The sequence below is a fragment of the Typopeltis vanoorti genome, chromosome 4 (genome assembly GCF_054136105.1).
Source record: "Typopeltis vanoorti isolate ZY-2024b chromosome 4, IOZ_Tvanoo_1.0, whole genome shotgun sequence".
In the NCBI taxonomy this organism is placed as follows: Eukaryota; Metazoa; Arthropoda; class Arachnida; order Uropygi; family Thelyphonidae; genus Typopeltis; species Typopeltis vanoorti.
In genome coordinates this window covers 158,899,207-158,917,979 of record NC_143552.1, presented here as the reverse complement: position 1 = coordinate 158,917,979, position 18,773 = coordinate 158,899,207, and the positions used below count along the sequence as shown (strand labels likewise).

Genomic DNA, 18,773 nt, shown 5'->3' with positions numbered 1-18,773 from the left:
TCCTATTTTTGCAAGTTCAAAATTTTCTTGTTTCCTTGCGTTAATGACAAATTGATGAAATTCAATCATTTTTTCTTCATATTCAGCTGGCATCTTTTGTGATATTTTTGTTTTAGTCCACATACATAGCTGGTTTCTCTTCATGAATCTTGAACACCATGATGTTGATGCAGTAAAGTTGGCGATCCCTCTGTTAGTGACTATTGCTTTCGCTTGATGAATAATCATTTTTGTAGACTGAAAGTCCCATTTTTCTGTGGTTTAAAATCCAAGTATTCAGTTCTGCCTCAAGTTCTGGCCATTTTGCAGTTCCACTTTGTAGGTTATGTTTACTGTGAGTTGCTTTTTTTTAAATCCTCTTCCTGATTCCACCAAGTTCTTATCATTTTCTCAGTAGTTGGTCCGAAATAGCTCTCTACAGCCCTGTTTCCATGTTCTTTAGCATACGCAATCACACGTAGCTTGTATGCAATATTGTAACAATGCTGACATTTTTCAGCCATAATTTGCCAAGAAATTTTGAGAAAATTTAATGGCAGAAATTTATCACTGTTCACAGCTGCAACTACAATTGGAAAGTTTAAATGAACAGGACACAGCTTTGATCGTCGATGACAGCACATGCGCATCCGCTGAACTCTACGACTCAGTGTTTTTCAAGGACCCCGTGAAGACCTTTCACGTACCCCCCCCCCCGGGGGGGGGGGTACGTGAAAGGTCTTCAAGGGGTCCGTGGCAATTTTCAGCTATGCATCATTAACACATAGAATAAAATTCAATGTATTCGTGAAGTTCGAGATTGTAAAACATTCCTATTGTATCACCGAATTAGGTACAGAGATATCTGCAGGCTGTGCAATATGTTTCTCAACAAACAGTGCAATCAGAGACAACTGGATAAAAATGGCACTAACTAATTAATCACATGTCCTCCTCCCACAGAAAATGCTGTATGACTCAAGCAAAACCATATATTGCCGGTGCAATATATGGTTTTGTTTGAGTGAACGTGTTAAAACGAAGAAATATATAGTGAATGTGTTTCAGATATTATATAAGGAATTCAGTTGAAGAGAATTAGCATTTCAACTCGGCTTGTCTTTGGCATTTAGTAGCACAATCTTTTGTTAATTCCACACCAATCATATGAACGCAGATGTCTGAAGTTTGAGAAACACTGTGCATAACTGGAATGCTCTCACACACACCACAAGGAAGCAATAAAAAAATCGCACAACTCGGAACAGAGAAAATTTCCAGAAATGAAAATAATAAAAAACTGAGTATTGGCGTATAAGACGCACCCTGTTTTTCAGACCTGTTTTCAAAGAAAGAAAGTGCATCTTATATGCCAACAAATACTATCATTTAAAATGCTTTTAAATTAACCAAGATGTTAACCAAGCAGCACTTTAGAAACTGGTGTTTGAAGGAACCATATTCCTTCAAACACCAGTTTAGAAGAATATATGTATGGAACAACTCCAGCTCTCTTTGAATGGGTCATGTCATATGAATTACCAGAATACTTATTAGCCTGGTGGTTTGCTTTTATGCATATACACTAATGCCTTAACATCAGGAATAAAGACAGTGGGTTCCTGGCATTAGAAAGACCTGCTGATAGAAGAGGATATTCTTGTAAGAAATAGAATGTGATGGGCTCAATGTCTTCAGGAAGGACAGAGAATATAGGAAAGGTGGGAGAGTATGACTAATAATTGTGGAGGAATTAAATCCAACTATAGGTGCTAATATAGGTATTAGAGGCAATGGGTTTGAGGGTGAGACATTGTACACATACTGGCCACTGAATTCAAGAAACTTTTATTTAATACCATGTTTCTGTATAGGCATGCCACTTTCAGTACTGATCTTCTTCAATTCCCTGTGCATAGTTTGGCATGATAATTGTTGGGAACAGCCTTCATTAAATGCTTCAGTTGAATGCTGCACACAGGAAGTTCTATTTGTTACAAGCCTTCTCAGATGATGGTGATCTTATTCCTGACAAACTTTCTTAGAACCACAGTTATGCCTCTTATGAGTAGATAAGCAATGTGGGTTACTTTTTCCCCTTAACCAGGATATTTCATCTAACCATGATATTATACCATCTGGCTGGAACCATAAATATTGTGGTTCCAGCCAGATGGGCACCCACAATAACCCTTTATAGAACTCTGAAAGATCCTTTGTGTTTTCCGTTGTGATCAACACTATTGACAATTACTGACCAGCAACATGCAGTGATGCATATGACCAAGTATTTTGCATATATGCTGCATAAGTGATATTTGTGTACAGCTGCATAAAAGTTTCTAATTCAGTGTTCTAATTCTAATTCAGTATGTGTAGATAAAGTTAATTAAATAAAATTAACATAGATATAAATAAACTGTTACTAATGGGCAACATTGTTTCAATAGCAAATCCAACCAAAACTGAAAAAGCAAATGAAAGTGAAAAATAGGGACGTAGATTCATAATATGACTGTATGAAACAGGTTGATATGGTTGTCTTATTTCTACCAAATGACTTAAAAGGAGATGAGTTTGGTATGCAAAATAATAAAAAAAATTATTGTTGAGTGAGGTAAAAAAGAAGATCAAGAGTCAAGATTTAAGTCTGTTGCCATGGTATAACAGGAGTGAGCTGAGGCAAAAAACTGTGATTGAAAAAGGATTCATTGAGTAGACTTTGTAGAAGAAATGGTGTGCTTTATGTTGATATATGAGGTGATTTTAGTGATTGAAAGAATTTAACTCGCAGGATGGAGGCAAAGAGTTGTAATTGAAAAAGGATTCAGTGGAGGGTCACTTCAACACACCATCGGCAAATGTGATCTTGTCTTTGTCATATCCCCATGTGTCCCGAGGGCACAGAGGTCTGACATACGTCAGTTTACAGCCAAAGTTAACCCTATGAGAATGGCCAGTCCACATTAGAGTGCCAACAGCATTGAACGATTGAACCCCCTTCCAACTACTAACTTTGAGAGTCATTAGTAGCAGAGACTACCAATCGACTAACCTTTACAGCAAATGAGGTTTTGGTGATTGTTGGTCAGCAATTCAAGCGAGACATCGTGCTGCAGAGCCACGACAACACACTGCAGCATATCAGCAAAATCCACCATTCATACAATGCCCTGCAGTACCCACTCCTGTTTTGCCATGGCGAGGATGGGTACTCCATTGCCCTACCTCAGCATGACCCCGAGACCAAGTTGCCTCTCAAGAATGCATTGAGCTTCTACTCCAACCGCATCATGGTCAGGCAAGGGGAGGTCAACCACATGGTGTACTTTCTCTGTATGCCAAAATAGAGACTGAGAGGTTGAACTACCTTAGGAACAACCAGGCGCAACTGAGGGCAGACAGCTACATTCACCTGAGAGACACCGTGGGGAGACAAGATGCTGATGCTGCTCAGCTGGGTCAAATGGTGGTGCTCCCTTCATCTTTCATTGGGGGACCTCGCTACATGCATGAGCAGACTCAAGATGGCATGACATATGTCCACCACCATGGCCATCCTGATCTGTTCATCACGTTCACCTGTAACTCCAGGTGGGAGGATATCAGAGATCACTGCTGCCTGGGCAAAAGTCCCACGATTGTCACGACATCATAGTAAGGGTGTTCCATCTCAAGGTGAAGAAGATGATGGCTCTTGAACAACGTTAGTCTATTTTTGGGGAGTGCAGTGCTTCATGTACCCTGTGAAGTGGCAAAAGCAGGATCTGCCTCACATCTACATCTTGCTACAGCTAGAGCAGTGCATCTTTCCTGACATGATCGACAAAGTCATCTGTGCCAAAATACCTGACCCTGAGCAAGACCCTCTCCTCCACAACATCGTCAAGGCCAACATGATTCATGTCCCTTGCGGCAGCTTGAACCACAATTCGCCCTGCATGAAAGAAGGCAGCTGCAGCAAGAGGTAACTCAACCAATTCTCAAGGACACTGAGACAGGAGACGATGGATACCTGCAGTATCAGAGGAGGTCTCCAATGATGGTGGCTTCACTGTAAAAATCAGTGGGATAGAGCTGGGAGAACTCCTGGGGTGATGCCCTACAACTCTGTCCTGTCATATATTTTCAGTGCTCACATGAATGTGGAATTATGCAACCCTGTCAAGTCCATCAAGTACATTTGCAAGTATGTGAACAAAGGCAGTGACCAGGTGGCTTTTGCCCTGTAGAATGAGAGGGATGAGGTGAAGTTGTATGAGAGTGGGCAGTACAACAGCTCAGAGGCAGTTTGGAGGATCTTGGCGGCATTCCCCATTCATGAGAGGTACCCCACTGTCATCCATCTCACTTTTCACCTCGAGAATGATAGCGTGTGTACTTCACCTCCAACTGCTTGGCCAAAAAGCTCAGCAACCCTCCTCAGACAACACTCTTGATTTTCTTCAAGCTATGCAAAACTGATGATTTTGCAAAACCCCTCCTCTACTTTGAAGTCCCTTCTTACTTTGTGTGGAAGAATAACAAGTTCACGAGAAGGAAGCAGGGGGGGGGAAGGATGTCGATGGCTGGCCAGGAACAGAGAAGGACCACGTGCTAGGAAAGGTGTACACCATCCACCCAAACAACACCGAGTGTTATCATCTCCGCCTGCTGATGCTAGTAGATGAGGTTCAAGTTCCAACATCCTTTTCAGAGCTGAGGACTGTGAATGGTGTCCTCCATCCCGCATTCCAGTTTATGTGCAAGGCATTATGTTTGCTGGTCGATGATAAACATTGGGAACACTACCATGGAGGAAGCTGCCCTGTGTGATTCTCCCTTCAAGCTTCAGGAGAAGGAGTTGCAAGGCAATGCTGAGCAGGTGATGAACGAGGTGTACATCAGATGGCTGGTGCTGATTGAGGATGTGATGCTGGCTTTGGGAGGACAGGGCTTGCCACAGTACGGCCTGCCTCAGCCAACAAAGTCTGGGGGAGTCTTGGGGAACAGGGAGTATCTGAGGGACACCAGCTACAACACGAATGCCTTGGCACAAGTGGTGTCGAATTACAAGGGTTCACTGATGACGAGGAGCTTGCTGTCTATAGGCAGGTCCTTAATAGTTTTGAGTCAGGTGCTGGACAGGTCTTTTTCCTGGATGCTCCTGGTGGTACTGGGAAGTTGCTCCTGGCAAAGGCAAGACATGATCGTGGCATCGCCTTGGCTGTCACACCCTCTGGCATTGCTGTTAAGCTGTTGGAGGGAAGCAAAGAGGTTCATGCTGCTTTCTAGCTACCTCTCAACCTCATCCATGCAGAAACACTCCTGTGCAGCAGCTCAAAACAAAGCAACATAGCCCAAGTGCTGCAGGACTGTAAGCTCATTATTTGGAATGAGAGCACCATGGCATACAAGGGGGTGGGGGGGAGTTTAGAGGACTGAGCTAACCCTCAAAGACATCAAGGGCAATCATGGAGTGATTGAAGGAGTCACCATGCTGCTGGCTGGAGACTTCCGTCAGACTCTGCCAGTAGTGTCAAGGGGAACTTGAGCTGACAATGTTAAGACATGTGTCAAAGCATTGCATCTATGGCCCCTCATCTGGAAACTCTTTCTCAGGAAGAATATGAGGGTCCACTTGAGAGGCGATGTCTGCTTGTGAAAATCTCCGAACTCCTACTAAAAATAGATGACGGAGAGTATCCCAAGTATGAGGGAAAGGTGACCATCCCTGCAGGCCTGAGCTCAGTAGTGACAACCCAAGCAGACCTAACAGCCAGGATAGAAGCCAGGAGGGTTGGAGGTGTTGAGGAACTCCACGGGGTAGTGGACTGCATCATCCATTTGCACTACCGAGTCCACAGACCTGTACTCCATTTCTGCCCCTTCGAATGAGTTAAATAGTGTCATTAATGGCAGCAGTCTTTCATTCTTGAGGGTCAGAGTGGCAAGCTTGCACAGCCAGCCACCCTGCTATTGGTGATATCAAGAAGTCCATGGGCTGGCTGTGCAAGCTTGCCACTCTGACCCTCAAGAATGAAAGACTGCTGCCATTAATGACACTATTTAACTCATTCGAAGGGGCAGAAATGGAGTACAGGTCTGTGGACTCGGTAGTGCAAATGGATGATGCAGTCCACTACCCCGTGGAGTTCCTCAACACCTCCAACCCTCCTGGCTTCTCAGCCCACAAGCTTCTCCTCAAAATGGGGGCTCCAGTGATGTTGCTGCAGAACCTCAACCTGCCCAAACTCTGCAATGGCACCAGACTGCGAGCAAAGGCCTTCCACAGGAACGCCATCTAGGCCAGAGCTTCTTAAACTGTGGGTTGTGACCTCAAATTGAGTCACATAACCATATGTGGGGGTCGCAAAAAATTTGGCAACAGTAAAAGGTTTCTGAACGCGCAACGACCAAAAATTAATTCAGATTCGAGGCTATTGTTTGTAATTCTATGTAAATGGTAAAATTATATGTATAACAAAGAATTGTTTTAAAATAAATTTCTTTATGATTTATTATCAGTAAATGTTTGATTTGTATACCTATTTTATATTCCTATATACCCGGGGTCACATAAAAATTTCTTGAGTGAAATGGGGTCGCGTAAAAATTTCTTGGGTGAAAAAGGGTCACGAGTGGAAAAAGTTTAAGAAGCACTGGCCACAGTGTTCACTGACTGTGCTTGGGGAGAGGGGGGAGTCGATATTCATACCATGCTTACCACTCATACCATCAGAGTACCCTTCGAATTCAAGTGGCTGCAGTTCCCCCTCAAGGCCTGCTTTGCTGTGGCCATCAACAAGTCCCAGGGGCAGTCACTGAAGGTGGTAGGGATTGAGGGAGGACTGCTTCTCACGTAGGCAGTTCTACATGGCCTACTCCAGAGCGAGCACACTCCAGCCAGCCTGGTGATCCTAGCACATGAGAGCAGAACCACCAATGTGGTCTACAAAGAGGTCCTTAAGTAAAGAAAAAAAGGTCGTAGGTATTTTTTGTGTTATTTTTTTCCCTACAATCTTCTCTTTTTTATTTCTTCATCAAATGTTATATTTCGAATTTCACTTCATTTTTTTTCTACATCAACATGCTTCGCTTTATTCAAACTATATATACTTTTTCTTTATTAGTTTTCATTTACTTTTGCAAACACCTTTTGCAAAGCATTGGTACTATGCTATTATATCACAAAACTAATTCAAAAAACAAAAATAACAATTTATAAAACAAAAAATGTTATATACCCAGAAATATTATAATTTGATTGTTTTTAAATAACAAACATCTAAAAATTTTGAGTCCTATATACAAATGTCTAAAAATATAACATGAGGTATCAAATTAAAGTGAATTTCAACCTCAACCTGAACATGAGTATGGTGTTGGTCATGTCATTCGATGGAACCATGGCTTTTAATAATTATAGGGTTTTGCCTGACATAGGGTAGTTGTGCTAAATTTCAATTGTTCATTGTAATCAAAGGAAAGTTTATTGGAGTCAAAATGGATTTATAGTAGTTAAATACTGTAGCGAAACATGGGTATCGAGCTAGTTTGTGTATGTATTGTAATTATTTCCTACTCCGCTGTTTCAATCTCTACAAGAACTAACTTCCTTTTTCATTATGTGAGCTGCTTTCAGTAATGCCTTGAAAATTCCCTTCATAGCACCTTCTTTGGGAGATGCTATGAAGTACCCTTCATTAGGTACTTTAGATGTCCTTCTTTTCCCCAATCATTATTGCCTGAATGTAACATTTTGCATTTGTTGCCTGTTTTTGCCTTCTTTGTTTTAGTGACATCTATTATATTGATCTGGTACTGATCAATGTAATGGTAACATCTCTTTTCCATTGATGCTTCTTATATTGATGGTGCAAATCTTGAACTCTGCTGACGTGGAGTTAGAATTTGTTCCTTCACTGTACCCTCAAAATTTTGCAAATTTTGCAAAATGAATGTATATTCAAGTTTGTTTCTTTTAATAATCGTTCAAGTTCTTATATTTTACTCCAAATGGTGTCGAATTAAAGAGAATTTCTTTTAAAGGGAAAACAAAAAAAGTGAACTTATAAACAGTTCACTTTTTTTGTTTTAATGTTATGATATCAAGATTTTTGTTTTAATGTTATATCAATATTTTTGTTTTAATGTTAATATTAATATTTTTGTTTTAATTTTATAATATTAATATGTTTGTTTTAGTATGAATATTATTCTGCAGTTGATATTAATTTCGAAAATGAAGTGTAGTGAAACATACATGCTTAACCTGTGTATTTCTTTACATGAAGAAAAGTTCCATTCTTAATGTTACCTTAATATGTTTATCATTGTTTTATTACAGTCAAAAGCCAGTATATCCACAGATTAATATAGTCACAACATGGCCTACTCAAAATGCTGCGGTAGCATCCCACTTGTCTCATACCCTTTCTCATTCAATGTACATTATGGCTGATTTAAAACCTTCAGAAAGGTAGGAATGTTACTTTTTGATAATTTTAAACTTTCCATTATTATTAAGTGATGCTGCAATGGAGTTCAAGAGATCATTGTGGGTAGGTACTCCACACATTAAGAGACAACCTATCCAGCAATTATAACAATTATAATCTTGTATGGGTGTTTTTTGTTATTCCTACCTATGAAGGGTTGCATCTTATTGTTAGTACTATATGTGGTGGAATTGTTTCAAACTTCAGGCCTCCAATAAGCATTGTGGTAGTCTCTCACTAGACTAGGAAAATTTTATATTCCATAGGATTAAAACTGCTGTCAAATCCTTGTTAACATGTTCGCTGCCAACTACGGGTATACTCGTAGTTAGTATATGAGCCTCACAAGCCAACTACGAATATACTTGTATGTCGATTACCGGCCTCCTATTCCAAGCACGAGTCAACCCATAGTATAAGCACATTAATTTGGATTCTTGGCTTGTGAATAAAGCTGAGAGCACGTCTGGGGGCTTGGTAGAAGGAAAATAATTTCAGCGAAAGTATAGTATATTATAAGAGGTAAGGTTGCATAAACTGTGTATTTATTAATGCAAACAAAACAATTTTTTGAAGTTTTTTTAACATATACATATATTTATATATGATATATCATCATCTAAGTCATTGCCAGAGTCGTCTGTAGAATTATAATCATCTTCGGAATTGGAACCAAATAATTCATTCCATTCATCATCGCTCATATTAGTATAAGCTTCTAATTCTTCATCAGTAAGCTTTCTTTTACTGGCCATGGCATAATTGAAGGTTTTTATTTAGATAATTTTAAATAATTGTAAGACTAGACGCAATAAACCTTACAGCACTGAATGCTGAATGTCGCTGACTTTGAACTCAAGTTACACAGTCGTCAGCGCATGTATGACACAGGTGGGGGGGGGTGATACGAGATTACTCGTAGTTGGCTTATTAAACAAAATTCTGTTTGATAGGCCAGCTACGAGATTACTTGTACTGACCTTGTAGAAGTGAAAGTGCTTGGCGTGCATTAACAAACTATGTCCGAGAAGCTTGGCAGCGAACGTGTTAAGTTTATTATCATCATCATCAAATTCCTGACATGTACCCTCAAGGATAAATGTCAGGAATTGGATGATGATGACAATTATGCCATGGGGGGGGGTGTACAGGATATGATAGTACTACATGAAAAATTTACATCATTACTAACTTCCTATCTATAATTTTCCTCCAAATCAGTCTGCTACTTGTCAAGACTCCAACATTATCAGGTCTTATATTGCTATCATCTAAGGCACTTTGTACCATATCAATCCACCTATATCTTGGTCTTCCTCTGGATCTTTTTTCTGCCAGCCTGGCAGAGAACACTTGTTTTGCTAATCTTTCATCGCCCATTCTGTTCAAATGACCATACCACCTGAGATTAACTCTGCTAACGCATTCCTGGATGCTGACAATGTCAAGTTCTTTCCTAATATCCTCGTTTTTAATATGATATTGCCATTGATGCCATCTGTTCACGCCTCTAATCTTTCTCAGGAATCTCATATCTGTGGTCACTAGTCTTTGGTCAAGTGTTTTACTTCTGACACAGCTCTCAGATCCATAAGTTAAAACTGGTTTGAAGCTAATTTAGTGTTCCAACTAATTTCTCTCTTATTCCATATGAATTTATTCAGTTGACTGCATACCATACCAGCTTTGGTGATTCTGTTGTCTATTGCCATATTTAATTTACCATCTTCAGTAAAAATCATGCCTAAGTAGCTAAAATGTTTTACCTGTTCCACAGGTTCCCTGTTCACAACACAGTTGACATTTTCAACAATTCTACCTATTTTCAATGTCTTTGTCTTTTTAATGCTGTCATTCATACCATATCTATTAGAACAGTTATTCAATTTAGTCAGGGAATCTTGCAAGCTTGTAGCGGATTTATTTAGAAGTATAACATCGTCCGCATAAAGCAGAGAGCTGACATTAACATCTCCAATTCTGATATCGTGTTTAATATCACTTTCCTTCATAATGTGATCTATATAGATTATGAATAACAGAGGGGATAATGTACATCCTTGTCTCACTCCAGATTTAACATTAAACCATCTTCCTGTACTTCCTTCAATTCTAACTGCTGACTTACAACTCAAATAAAAACTAACTATTGCTTGATATAATGCCCCATTGACACCATATAACTGTAGCGTATTGAATAGCTTCTCTCTTGTCACCTTGTCATATGCCTTTTCCAAGTCAACAAAACTTAAATACAGATCTTTGTTATATTCCCATGCTTTCTCAACTATTTGTCGTAAAGTGAAGATCTGATCCTGACAGCCTCTATTTGGCCTGAATCCAGCTTGTTCTTCACCAAGCTTTTCTTCCACAATTCTTCTCAGTCTTTCGCAAGTGTACTTGCATAGATCTTTCCAGGAACACTCAGTAGGGAAATACATCTGTAATTCTCACATTCAGTTTTATTTCCCTTTTTATATATGGGTACTATTAGAGCTCTATTCCTATCATCAGGAATTCGTCCCAATGTCCAGGCTTTCTGAACTATGCAGTGCAGCCACTGTAAGACCTTTATATCACCATACTTCAGCATTTCTGGTCGAATATCATCTACTCCTGCAGCCTTTCCACATTTCAAGCCTTTGATGGCTTTTTCTACTTCAAGTATGGATATGTATTCCTGACTGTATGAGTATTTTTTACCACTGTGCAATCACTGCTTCTTTCATTTAGCAATTTTTCAGAGTAATTACTCCATACTTCAAGGATATCTTTTTCTCCCGTTTTCATGTCAACTTTATCATCTCTAACTCCTTTTACAGTACTTTTTCCTCCATTTCTAAGCTTCTTCAACAACCTCCAGGATATCTTACCAGCGTCTTGATATTTATTTTCTCTGTTCTTGCCAAAGTCCTCCCATGACTTTTGTGTAACTAGTTTTACACAGTGTTTCACTTTCTTAAATTCGTCTCTGTATTCTCTAAGAGCAAAAGCTAACTTATTTGCAAGCAACTTTTGATATGTTTTCTTCTTTTCCTTCACTACCTCTTTAACTTCCTGTGTCCACCGTGGAGTTCTAATTTTTCTATCCTTGCAGACAACCTCACCACATGCCTCTCTGGCTGAATCAATCAGGGTGTTCTTCAAGGCTTGCCACTGAATCTCCAAGGTTTGGTTCCTGTTCTCAAAATCTTTCATTTTTTCTTCAATAATCATTGTAATAATTATTGCAATTCAATAATTGTGTATTTTAGTCTACAGTTCAAATCTGAGAGCTGCTCAACTTTTATTCGCTTTAAAACGTTCTTACATGTTATTCTTTTCAATGTGAAATTCAATTTTATCCTGGTCAAGACTAAATAGTGATTGCTTCCGAATTCAAATCATCTGTACACTCTGGTGTCCTGCACCAGTGAGATAACATTACTATCAACAATAACATAGTCAATGAGACTTTTCTTATTCCTTGCCTCTTCTCTCCATGTGAATTTGTGCCCATTTTTATGTTGGAACATGGTGTTAGTAATAACTAGTCCATGTCCTGAGCAGAAATCCAACAGGTATTTGCCATTATTATTAGCTTTGCTCTTTTCTCCAATTTTCCCAAAATATTTTTGTATTTCTGACAATCATTTCCTACTCTGCTATTTAGATCCCCAACAAGGACCAACTTTTCCTTTTTCATTGTGTCAGTTGCTTTTTCTAAAGCATCAAAAAATTCCTCCATTTCTACCTTAGTAGAACCTTCTGTAGGACCATAGGCACAAATAAGTCTAGTTATCCAATTACCCATTCTGATATTTGCCCTCATCACTCTACTTGAAACTGCCTGCCATTCAAGAAGATTAGCCTCGTATTTTGTGTTGAAAATTATGGCTACTCCTTCTTTTCCTTGATTGTCATTTCCTGAATATAACATTTTGTATTTTTTGCTCAGAAAGATCTTACCAGTTTTTGTCTTTTTTGTTTCAGTCACCCGTATTATGTCGATCTGGTACTTATTTAATTCTTCAGCTAGCTCCATTTCTTTGCCATTCAGGCTTCTTATGTTGATAGTACCAATCTTTAACTTTGATGACGTTGTGTTGGGGTGTGCTTTCAGATTTGTTCCAGTAGCTGACTTTTCGCTATACACCCTGGTTTCCTGCCGAAAACAACGGTGGTCTTGTTTAATCGGGCGACGTCCCAGCCGGCATGAAATTTTGTCATGTTTTACCATCATTTTGTGTATTGGTTTAAGCCAATAAGAATACAATTTTGTCAGCTAAATTCCAAATTGCCAGCCCATCCTCGTTCGTTCAGTATCCAGGTAGATACCCAACAGGGTGCACCACAAGAAGGTGAGGATTGACATTAGGTCAGAAGCCCTGGTCTGTTCTACACATTCCTTTAAAGGCTATGTGGATATCTCCTCTCAGTTATATAGCTTTGACCCTTAAGCATCCCTAAGTTTATTATACTTGACAAAAAATTATATTCTTGTTTAATCCTTTATCCAAGCATGAGCAAACAAAGTTTGCACGTGAAGTATCTAAACAACTCACCTACTTATTATATTATATTGTATTATATTATATAATGAGACTGTTGATGTCACATCCATTGCCTTAGTATCCCATAATGCAAAGCACACTTCCTTTCAGTCATGTATATTGCTATGTATTATGGAAGGGTCACTACATAGACCAATTTCAACCTTTATTGAGGTCTCATCGGTGCAAGCCAGACTCAGGAAGCCTCAACCATCTTTACATGCATATAGCCTAGTCATGAAAGTACTTCACATGCAAACTTTGTTTGCTTGCATTTGAATCAAGGATTAACAAGAATGTAATTTCTTGTCAATTATAATTTACTTTGAAATTATTATTATTACGAGACTGGTTTGAAATGTTCTTGGCCTTGACCATAGATGGCAGCACTATTTTCAAGTGATTTTTGTTTTTCTAAGTTGGTACATCTGTCATAAACATCTGTGTGAAATTTCAAGTCATTGTATCAAGTAGTTTGTTTTATACAGCTGTCTGAAGCAAAAGTGTTGTCTGTATCTCTTGAAATGGATAAAATTGAGTATCGTGTGGTTATAAAATTCTTTCTAAAAGAAGGTTTAAAGACAAAAGAAATTCATTTCAAGTTCATAAAAGTTTATGGGCACTCTTCTCTTTCGTTTTCGACAATTAAGAAATGGGCTCCCAAGTTTAAACATGGCCACCTTGAAGATGATCCACGTGAAGGACATGGATCATCTTCAAGTGAAAAGTTTTCATCATCCACGTGAAAAGTGTTGCAATACCAGAAATCATTGATCAAATGCACAATATGGTATTGGATGACCAGCAAGTCAAAGTGGGTGAAATTGTTGAGACTATAGGTATTTCAAAAGAACGTGTAGGATATATTTTGCATGAAGAATTGCAAATAAAAAAGCTTTGTGCAAGATAGGTGCCACGCTTGCTCACAGCAGATCAAAAACTCACTCTCATGAAAATCTCTGAACAGTGCTTGAAGCATTTTAACAAGAATAAAACTGATTTTGTGCATTAATTTATTATGGACGAGACTTGGATTCACCGTTACACACCAGAATCGAAACAGCAGTCAAAACAGTGGACAGAAGCTGGTGTTTGGATTCTGGTGTGTAATGGTGAAAGGAAAGGGCATCGCATTGATATTTTGGGATGCTAAAGGAATTTTGTTTATTAATTATCTTGAAAAAGGGTAAGACAATAACTGAGGAATGTTATTCTGATCTTTTAACCAGACTAGATGAAAAAATTTGCGAAAAAAGACCCGGTTTGCAGAAGAAAAAAATCATCTTTCATCAGGACAATGCGCCTGCCCACAAAGGTGTTCTAGCAACGGGAAAATTAAGGGATCTGCACTATGAATTGTTGGAACATCCACCCTATTCCGCAGATTTGGCTACCTCTGACGTCTATGTCTTCCCAAAACTAAAACTCTTCCTTGCTGGTCAGCGTTTTTCTTCGAATGAAGAGATGATTGTAGCTGTAGAGGGGTATTTTGCAGATCTTACTGAGAACCACTACAGGGATGGGAAAAAGGAGAAAGATAGAATATTTTTAGGGAAAAGGAGAGGGACAGAATATAATGAATCAGGAATATTCATTATAATTAAGACTCCGACCCCTAATTTGATTCATTATATTCTGTCCTCCTTTTTCCCAATGAATTTATAGTCCAACTTTGGAAACTCACTTTTTGATTCACATATCTTTGTTTGTGTGCATTTCTGTTTCCCACATTTTTCTATCTCAACACCTCTGTCTCCCCCCCCTACAGCTTTCTCATCATCAAATTCCTGACATGTACCTTCAAGGGGTGTACAGGATATGATAGTACTACATGAAAAATTTACATCTTTACTAAATTCCTATCTACAATTTTCCTCCAAATCACTCTGTTACTTGTCAAGACTCCAACATTATCAGGTCTTATATTGCTATCATCTAAGGCACTTTGTACCGTATCAATCCACCTATATCTTGGTCTTCCTCTGGGTCTTTTTCCTGCCAACCTGGCAGAGAACACTTGTTTTGCTAATCTTTCCTTGCCCATTCTGTTCAAGTGACCATACCACCTGAGATTAACTCTGCCAATGCATTCCTGGATGCTGACAATGTCAAGTTCTTTCCTAATATCCTCGTTTTTAATATGATATTGCCATTGATGCTATCTGTTCACGCCTCTAATCTTTCTCAGGAATCTCATATCTGCGGTCTCTAGTCTTTGGTCAAGTGTTTTACTTCTGACCCAGCTCTCAGATCCATAAGTTAAAACTGGTTTGAACATTGTCTTGTACAGCTAATTTAGTGTTCCGACTAATTTCTTTCTTATTCCATATGAATTTATTCAGTTGACTTCCCACCATACCAGCTTTGCTGATTCTGTTGTCTATTTCTATATTTAATTTACCAACTTCAGTAAAAATCGTGCCTAAGTAGCTGAAATGTTTTACTTGTTCCACAGGTTCCCCATTCACAACACAGTTGACATTTTCAACAGTTCTACCTATTTTCATTGTCTTTGTCTTTTTAATGCTGTCATTCATACCATATCTATTAGAACAGTTATTCAATTTAGTCAGGGAATCTTGCAAACTTACAGCAGATTTATTTAGAAGTATAACATCGTCCGCATAAAGCAGAGAGCTGACATTAACATCTCCAATTCTGATATCGTGTTTAATATCACTTTCCTTCATAATGTGATCTATATAGATTATGAATAACAGTGGGGATAATGTACATCCTTGTCTCACTCCAGATTTAACATTAAACCATCTTCCTGTACTTCCTTCAATTCTAACTGCTGACTTACAACTCAAATAAAAACTAACTATTGCTTGATATAATGCCCCATTGACACCATATAACTGTAGCGTATTGAATAACTTCTGTCTTGTCACCTTGTCATATGCCTTTTCCAGATCGACAAAACTTAAATACAGATCTTTGTTATATTCCCATGCTTTCTCAACTATTTGTCGTAAAGTGAAGATCTAATCCTGACAGCCTTTATTTGGTCTGAATCCAGCTTGTTCTTCACCAAGCTTTTCTTCCACAATTCTTCTCAACCGTTTCTCAAGTATACTTGCATAGATCTTGCCAGGAACACTCAGTAGGGAAATACCTCTGTAATTCTCACATTCAGTTTTATTTCCCTTTTATATATGGGTACTATTAGAGCTCTACTCCAATCATCAGATAATCGTCCCTCTGTCCATGCTTTCTGAACTATGCAGTTCATCCACTGTAAGACTTTTATACCACCATACTTCAGCATTTCTGGTCGAATATCATCTACTCCTGCAGCCTTTCCACATTTCAAGCCTTTGATGGCTATTTCAAGTATGGATATGTATTCCTGACTACATGCCTGACCAGTGTTTTTTACCACTGTGCTGTCATCACTGCTTGTTTCATTTAGCAGTTTTTAAAGTAATTACTCCATACTTCAAAGATATCTTTTTCTCCCATTTTCATGTCACCTTTATCATCTCTAACACCTTTTACAGCACTCTTTCCTCCATTTCTAAGCTTCTTCAACAACCTCCAGAATATCTTACCACCTTCTTGATATATATTTTCTATGTTCTTGCCAAAGTCCTCCCATGAGTTTTTTAGTTAATTTTACACAGTGTTTCGCTTTCTTACATTTGTCTCTGTATTCTCTAAGAGCAAAAGCTGACTTATTTGCCAGGAGCTTTTGATATGATTTCTTCTTTTCCTTGACTGCTTGTTTAACTTCTTGTGTCCACCATGGAGTCCTGATTTTTCTATCCTTGCAGATAACCTCACCACATGCCTCTCTGGCTGAATCAATCAGGGTTTTCTTCAAGGCTTGCCACTGAATCTCCATGGTTTGGTTCATGTTCTCAAACTCTTTAATTTTTATTCAATAATCTTTGTGTATGTTAGTCTACAGTTCACATGTGAGAGCTGCTCAACTTTTATTTGCTTTAAAACTTTCTTACATGTTATTCTTTTCAATATGAAATTCAATTTTATCCTGCTCAAGACCAAATAGTGATCACTTCCAATTTGAAATCCTCTGTACACTCTGGTGTCCTGCACAAGTGAGAAAACATCACTATCAACAATAACATAGTCAATGAGACTTTTCTTATTCCTTGCCTCTTCTCTCCATGTGAATTTGTGCACATTTTTATGCTAGAACATGGTGTTAGTAATAACCAGTCCATGTCCTGAGCAGAAATCCAACAGGTATTTGCCATTATTATTAGCTTTGCTCTTTTCTCCAAATTTTTCCAAAATATTTTTGTATGTCTGACAATCATTTCCTACTCTGCTATTCAGATCCCCAACAAGGACCAACTTTTCCTTTTTAATTGTGTCAGTTGCTTTTTCTAAAGCATCAAAAAAATTCCTCCACTTCTATCTTAGTAGAACCTTCTGTAGGACCATAGGCACAAGTAACTCTCATTGTCTGGTTCCCCATTCTCATGTTTGCGCAAATCACTCTACTTGAGACTGTCTGCCATTCAAGAAGATTAGCTTCATATTTTATGTTGAATACTATGGCTATTCCTTCTTTTCCTTGATTGTCATTGCCTGAATAGAATATAACATTTTTTATTTATTGCTCAGAAAGATCTCACCAGTTTTTGTCTTTTTTGTTTCAGTCACCCCTATTATGTCGATCTGGTACTTATCTAATTCCTCAGCTACCTCCATCTTTTTGCCATTCAGGCTTCTTATGTTGATAGTACCGATCTTTAACTTGGTGATGTTGAGTTGGGGGTGTTTTTTAATATTTGTTCCAGTAGCTGACTTTTCCCTGTTTGCCCTGGTTCCCTGGCGAAAGCAATGGGGACCTTGTTTAACCCAGGCGACGCCTCAGCTGGCGTGAAATATTGTCATGTTGTCCCATCATTTTTTATTTTGGTTTAACCAATAAGAATACAATTTTGTTGGCTAAATCCCAGATTGCCAGCCCATCCTCGTTCGTTCAGTATCCAGGTAGATACCCAATAGGGTGCACCACAAGAAGGTGAGCATTGGACATTACATCGGAAGCCCTTGTCGGTTCCTCGCATTCCTTTAAAGGCTATGTGGAGGTTTCCTCTCAGTTATACAGCTTTGACCCTTAAGCACCCTGTTAAATAATAATAATAATCTTCAACCAACTCTCAGATCCATAAGTAATTTTGTTGAATTTAGCAGCAATAAATTTTATAGTTACCTCTACCAGTGACTGTACACAGAGTAGTAGTAGTAGTAGTATGTATGTGTGTGTGTGTGTGTGTGTATGTGTGTGTGTGTGTGTGTGTGTGTGTGTGTGTGTGTGTGTGTGTGTGTGTGTGTGTGTGTCAGAAATAATAAATGAATAATTTTTTCTTTAATAGTGAAGAAAGAGATGAAAAAGACCTGGTCTTCATAAGTATTAGTTCAGATGGCACTATCATTGTGTCACCGGATTTCAACAGAAATAAAAAGCCTTATGTAGTGCGTAATGGCAGACTTGGTAAGACTTTTTTTTACCCACATGCATTTAGAATAAAGTTAACAGTGTACTTACTTTATAAATTTATTTTTAATCATTATGAAAGTATGAAAGTTGTTTGAGAGATCATTTTCTTGATTTATTATTTTCATTTTATTAGGTGAGTAGAATGTATATATTATATTAAAATTTACAGAAGCCCTTTATTTATTATAATCATTGTTGAACTTTTAGTATTCTTCACTTTTTTTGTGTGTGGGAATGAGAAGATCTGTAGTGTGGTGACTATTTTTTTTTCTTCAGTAGAACTGTAATTCCTGCAGTTCTTTA

At 38.4% G+C, this 18,773-nt stretch overlaps 1 protein-coding gene across 4 annotated transcripts in view; it reads left to right on the top strand.

Moving 5' to 3' along the window:
* LOC150107791 (tectonic-like complex member MKS1) overlaps window positions 1-18,773 on the top strand; it is a 289,973-nt gene that overhangs the window by 67,672 nt on the left and 203,528 nt on the right. For all 4 annotated transcript variants that reach the window (XM_090391544.1, XM_090391542.1, XM_090391543.1 and 1 more), the window contains 2 exons: window positions 8,309-8,440; window positions 18,346-18,464. In XM_090391544.1, coding sequence (XP_090247670.1) covers window positions 8,309-8,440; window positions 18,346-18,464 — 251 coding nt within the window. The remainder of the gene's footprint in view (window positions 1-8,308; window positions 8,441-18,345; window positions 18,465-18,773) is intronic.